This window comes from Panthera uncia (assembly GCF_023721935.1).
Source record: "Panthera uncia isolate 11264 chromosome A3 unlocalized genomic scaffold, Puncia_PCG_1.0 HiC_scaffold_11, whole genome shotgun sequence".
In the NCBI taxonomy this organism is placed as follows: domain Eukaryota; kingdom Metazoa; phylum Chordata; class Mammalia; order Carnivora; family Felidae; genus Panthera; species Panthera uncia.
This window is the reverse complement of record NW_026057578.1, coordinates 1,232,011-1,238,010: the sequence shown is the minus strand read 5'-3', so window position 1 is coordinate 1,238,010 and position 6,000 is coordinate 1,232,011. Positions and strand designations below refer to the sequence as shown.

Sequence of the window (6,000 nt, the reverse complement as noted above, 5' to 3'; positions counted from 1 at the left end):
CTCCCCCCCCACCCCCTGGGGCGGAGGAAAGACGCCCCCCCCCCCCCCCCCCCCCCCCCCCAGCACTACACCTGTGACACCTGTGACAACAGCTTCTGGAAACAGAAATACAGGTGAGAGGTCAGCGAAGGTATGGCTCTAGGGTCCACTGAAATTCCCTTAAAAGTTCCTAGACTCAAGTTATTGGAAAAGATAACTTTATAATTTGAAAAAGCAATATGCTTCTGTAGACGCTTTCCCATTTCAGTGATTTTAAATGGAAATATTCAGTTCTTAGTTTTTTTTTAAAAAGCAACAGAATTGTAAAGATGTGAAATTTTGTAAGAAACCACTATACACAAAATTACAGCAATCGTTGAAGTCCAGAACGTTCTATTCTGCATCGCAGTTCGTAGCTCTCTGCACACCCAGGCGCTCACCGCGCCCCGGGCGCCGGCCCCGCGGGAGCGTTGCGCGGCCCGGCGCTAGGTCTGGGTGGCGGGGGTGGCGGCCCGAGGCGCCTCGGCTTTGGGGTCCCGGGCGCCCTCCTTGCTTTTGCTGCGGTCCTTGCGCTCCCGGCCGTGCTCGCGGGTGCGGTCGCGGCCGCGCTCCCTGCTGCGAGACCTCTCCCGCTCCCGCCGGCGCTCCCGGTCCCGGTTCCGGCTGCGCTCCCGGCTCCGGCCCCATTCGGCCGCCCGCTCCGGCTCCCGCCCTCGGTCCCTGTCGGCGCCGCGCTCCCGACTCCGGTCCCACTCGCGGCCCGGGTCCTTGTCGCGGTGACGGCCCCGCTCGTGGCCCCGGTCCCAGTCCCGCTCCCGGCTCCAGCGCCGCCCCCGCTCCCGCCGACGCTCCTCCAGGGCCCTGCCCGGCCGGCTCTCCGGCGGCGCGGCCTCGGGCTCCTCCAGCGGCTTCTCTTTGGGCCCGGCTTCGAACCGCTCCCTCTGCCGCCCTTCAAAGGCCTGGCTTCTGTACTCGTGGCCCTTGCCCTCGCGGAAGTCGGCCTCGGGGCCCTGCGCGGGCGCCTCGTCCCAGCGCTCCGGCCGGTGCGGCGGCGGGTGGCTGGGCAGCTCCAGCAGCGGCCTGGGGGCCGGCTTCAGCCCCGGGGCCGGCGGGCCCTGGAAGTGGAAGCGGGGCGGTGTGGGCTCGCTCTTCTCGGGGAAGGGCGCCGAGCCTCTCGGCCCGCCGAACGGCAGGGGCGCCGGCGCCCGGGGGCCGGCGAATCTCGGGGGCGAGCTCACCCTCTGCTCCTCGAACTGCTGAGGCTGGATCCCCCTGGGCCCCGGCATGAAGTTCGGTGCCTGGGCTCTGGGTCCTTCGAACTGACCGGGATGTGGCCCCCTCGGGCCCACGAAGTGGCCGGGCGGGGGCCCTCTCTGACCTCCAAACTGAGAGGGAGGGGGACCTCCTCGGGGGCCCTTAAACTGTGACAGAAGAGGCCTCCTCTGGCCTCCGAACTGGAAAGGCGCCGTGCCTCTGCCCGCCATGAAGGGGGCTTGTTCTGGTCCCTCGAACTGAGAGGGGGGGCCGGCCATCTCGTCGTACGGGCCGTCCTGGAACTCCCTCTTCTCCCCGTGGGGGTCCTTCCGGTCTTCGAATTGGGGTGCCGCTCCCCTGGGTCCCCCAAGGTGGGAGGGGGAGGGGCCCCTGCTGTCCCCGTAGGGAGGGGGCCCGTGTGGCCCTGACAACAAGGAAGGAATGGGCCCCTTCTGAGCCCCGAACCTGGCTGGCGGAGGCCCCCGCGGCCCATCGCTATTGGAAACCATACTCTCCTCTGAGAAAGGAGGAACGGACCCCCTCGGTCCTGGGAAACTGGGGCCATGAAGCCCAGACGTTCCGAAAACACGTGGTGCCGGCTCCCGCTGGCCCTGGGGCACGGGCGGAGGGCCCCCCACCCTCTGTCCAGGTGCCGGGAGAGTGGCGGCCCCCTCGCCGGGTCTGCACTGCGGCTCCCTGTCTCCTTCAGGCTCGACGGTCGGGTGGTCACTTTTCTCGGCAAACGGAGCGTTCCTCGGATCCTCGTACTGGGATGAGCCGAGCGCTTTGTCCTGAGGGGCACCAGAGAAAGGGTCCCTCCCGCCGGCAGAGGGGAAGCTCTGGGTGTCGCCATGCAAAGGGAAGCCGGGCTGAAAGGCGGCTGCGCCGGGGGGCGTGGGCAGCAGCACCTTGCGGGCAGGTCTGGAGCCCGCCGAGGGGGTGCCGCCGTCCACGGGCGGCGGGACCGGGCTCGCGGGGGGGTGTTCGCGCTTGGGGCCGTCCGGCTTGGCCTGCGGGGCCGACTCTGCACCCTCCTCCCGGGCCGCGGGCGGCCTGGAGCCGGCCTCACCCTCGCCGTGCTCTGCGGCCAGCCGCCGGGCCTGCCGGGGGTCCCGGTTCTGCCGCGGGTCGCAGCCGGGGCCCGCCCCCGCCCCCGCAGGGGCGCCGGGGAGTGCGGACGGGCGGCACGCGACCTGCTGCTCCGGCGGGAACAGCTCGGCCTGGGGCAGGGACTTCGGGGGCGGCGACAGCAGCGCGTCGGCCACGGAGAAGTGTGCCATGGAGGCCCCCACGGCGGCCCTCTGCTGCCGGAGCGCGGCTTCCTGCTCCTCCACCTGCCTCCTCTGCTCCTCAATCTGCTTGTTGAGCTCTTCTATCATCTGCTGCTGCTCGACCAGGGAGGGGGCCGCTCCGGCGGCCGTGGGCTCGCCGGGCCTCTCGGCGGAGCCGCCCTTCCCGTCCGCACACATCCTGTTGGGCAGGTCGTCGATGGCCACCTTGGCCTCTTCCAAGATGGTCTCGTCCTCCGGGTCATAGGCCACCTCCTCCCGCTCGGCCGTCTCTGGGGCCTTGTCCCCATCGGGGCGCCTCCCGCGCTCGAGCTGAGCGTCACAGGCTCTGTCGGGCCCGTACTCCTCTTCGGGGTCATACGGTCTGTCATCTTCCTCGTCCTCCAGAGCTCTGTCTCTTGAGAACTGACCGAACTGCTGGACGATCGGGTCCAGTAAAGGCGCCGCGGGCAGCCCGCTGTCGGCCGTGGCTTTGGGGTCTTGGTGGGAGGCCGGTGTGGACCCCACGGGCTCTCTGGCAGGGGGGTCAAAGGACTTCTTCTTCCCAAAGAGCGTCTGCAGGATGTGTTCCAGGGGTGAGGCTGTCTTCGAGGTGGAGGGGTTGGCGGAGGGAGAGGCCACGGTGACGGCCGCGGTGGCGGGTGAGGACGCCGTGGTAGTGCTCGTGGCTCCTGGTTTGAGCGACGACAGGATTTTCAACACGGACGACGACGCCGGGGCACTGGGTGGCTCGGGCAGAGGGGGCGGCGGGGGAGGAGTCCCTGGGGGTGTGGTGCTGCCGGCCACGTCCCCGGAGCAGACCTGGAGCTTGGGGGGTTTCTTCTCAGACTGCGGGGCTGCAGGCACTTTGGGATAGACAGAAACCTCCGTTTCTTCTTGGGTCTGAAGTCGGGTCCGCTTCTCCTCTGCCTTATCTAATTCTCCAGCACTTGAAGGGCGTTTTATTCTCTGACAGATCACCAACCCGAGGATGATGTTGGGGCGCGGTGACTCAAGACCTGAAAAACAAAACATTTGTGCAGAGTTCAGAATTTAACGTCGGCCTTTATTCTCCAGACGTAAACCCTGTCAAGGGCAGTGATGGGGCACGTTTCAATAGGAAGGAGGAAGAAACTCACTGGCAAAACACAATCGAGTGTTTGAACAGCTTATTGCAAACAAAAGACCCCGGGGCACACCGTCGCCTCCGCCGTCCAGCCCCCATGTCACAGCCACAGAACCCAGGGCCCAGTTCATGAGTCAAGTCATCCCAATGAGCGGAGCCTACGTTACAGATTTAAAGATCAGACGTAATTAAAAGCAATGGCATGACGGAGGAGGCCGGCGAGGCCAGTGTGCAAACGTCAGCATCTGCTGACCTGTAAGAAACGAAGCATGTACGCACCAGAATTTTTTTTTTTTTTTTAAACAAAATCTTAGCTTTGTTCTTTTACTTGCCTCTCACTACACATCAGAAAGGTAACAGCCCTTCCTGGAACTCACGCACTGCGCTACGTAATTCAAGCTACACGTACGAATACCGAAGGTTCCACCAGGGAGCAGTTCCACGGCTTGTTTGCAACAATCCCCTCAGCACGTGCCATTAGGGAAGGTCACCCAGCTGCTGGCGTCACAGTTACAGTTAATGGGAAAGACCAAGCTGACTGAAAGGGCTATGATAAACACCCTTGTAGGTTTAGAAGGGAATTCTGTTAACATCAACAAGGGCCAAGTCCTGCTCAGTCTCTGTGAACACGGGACAGGGTGCTTAAAGACAAGGGCGGGGTGTTCCGTGAAGAGCAGGCTGCATGGAAAAGTTCCTGGGCACAGGATGGTTCTTAAAAATACCCATTTCTTAAATAAAAAAGGCTTACTCCGTCCTAAACTGTGCGTTTTATCGAGGGGGTTAATAGTTCGGTAACCACACTCACAATAAATCCAGAATACCAAAAGAGGGACGACAACAACAAAACCCCGCCACCCCAAGTCACAAAACAGTAATTTTAGGGAGAAATGACATACAAAGAACAAAAACTTATGTCACTAGCATATTTAAAATCAAATTGTATAAACTCAACTGATAACATCATCGTAGAACGTGGATGTTTATGCACGCGGTACGTACACGTTCTCTACTTACTAAAAATCAGTAGTTTCCCTGTTCCTTTTGGTTTTAAAGATGATCACAAGTCACTTGAAATAGTTCTCTGTGGGTGCCATTATACAATTCTCAAACTCTGTTAACCTCCCTAAATTCCAACAGAGATGGGTTGATAGGTCGAGCACTCGAGGGTTGGTGGATGGCCCGTCCAGCCCCTGAGGAGGAGTATCAGGGGCGCCGGAGAGCTGGGGAACCCCAGCATCTGCGCAGACAGCATACTGAGACCCTCCTTCCCTCCCAGGTTGGGCCTCCTGCCTCATAGCTGATGTGCGAGAGCACAGATGTCCATTGAAGACATCCGCTCCTAACACACCAGGACCTCGCCATCACCTCAAGAGACATGGCTTCCAGAACGTCCTCTCCCTGCCCCCCCCCCCCAGCCCCCCAGCAAAAGCTGTGTATCCAGGAAAGGAAGAGCCAGGCAAAGGAGGGAACAGACTGGAAAATCAGGCAGCCCACACTTTGCTACATGGCAAACGTTTCTGCTCAGCAGACCTGAGGGTTAATCTATCAAGTTCATTTCCTAATTAACATGAGTTGAGGATAACTTACAAGGGCACTCCTCTCACCATAGCAGTTTACTGGACATCTGACTGCTTACTCAGACCCAGCCTGGGGTTTGGTCAATTGCTAACATGGCTATCTGGCCCTTCTGGACCGCGGGTCGGCTGCCAGCGGCCCCAGAGCCTGCAGACCTGCTCTGCGAGCCTGGCTCTCCCTGAAGAACCTGACACGAGAATCACGGTGAAGGAATGCGCTCAGCCACGTGGGTGGGTGGGTGCGAGCCAGGGCCGGGGAGCCTTGGTGAGGGGGAAGTCCCCGGGACCTGTACTCCTCGCAGGGAAAGCCCAACTGGGGCTTGTGGCTCGGGGTCAGGCCCCAGAGGTCGGTAAGCTGTGCATGGCAGGGAAGTCATGGTGTTAAATCCGGGGAGGCTTGGGTCTCAGTCCTGGTGAAGCGTGCCTTCACAAGGGAAACTTACAACGGGTGAATGTGCAGACTAGAGGGCGATCACTACACCCCTAACCTCGGCAGCCCTCTGCAGATTCCAACCTCTGCTGTCCTATTCATCACGGGGGAAGACGGTTAAATCACTCAGCATTTACATTTGTTTTGAGAACAGCAAGCTCGCCAGGCATTGGCATCTAATTAAGTAGCTTTCAACTCTCAACCGGACTGCATCTGCACCTATCTGTAAACAGTCTAACGAGGATCGGTGTTAAGTTTTGAATTTCACCGAGACTTTATGCCTACGTCTGTTCTGAAGCAGTCGGATCTCATCACCCGACGCGTGTGTTCGTGTCACGGCTGCATTAGTATCTGAAGTGTAAACGGCAG

The 6,000-nt window shown here is 60.8% G+C and overlaps 1 protein-coding gene and 1 long non-coding RNA gene across 9 annotated transcripts in view; one reads left to right on the top strand and one right to left on the bottom strand.

Moving 5' to 3' along the window:
* Positions 1 to 40: 40 nt before the first annotated feature.
* On the top strand, positions 41 to 4,331 carry LOC125936419 (uncharacterized). Its single transcript, XR_007462013.1, has 2 exons — positions 41 to 113; positions 3,478 to 4,331. It is a non-coding gene; the product is annotated as an uncharacterized LOC125936419 (long non-coding RNA).
* The window catches only part of DIDO1 (death inducer-obliterator 1), a 49,764-nt gene continuing 43,830 nt past the window's right edge, over positions 67 to 6,000 (bottom strand). For all 8 annotated transcript variants that reach the window (XM_049650481.1, XM_049650484.1, XM_049650483.1 and 5 more), the window contains one exon: positions 67 to 3,520. In XM_049650481.1, the coding sequence (XP_049506438.1) occupies positions 465 to 3,520 (3,056 nt within the window). In that variant the 3' untranslated portion in view covers positions 67 to 464. The remainder of the gene's footprint in view (positions 3,521 to 6,000) is intronic.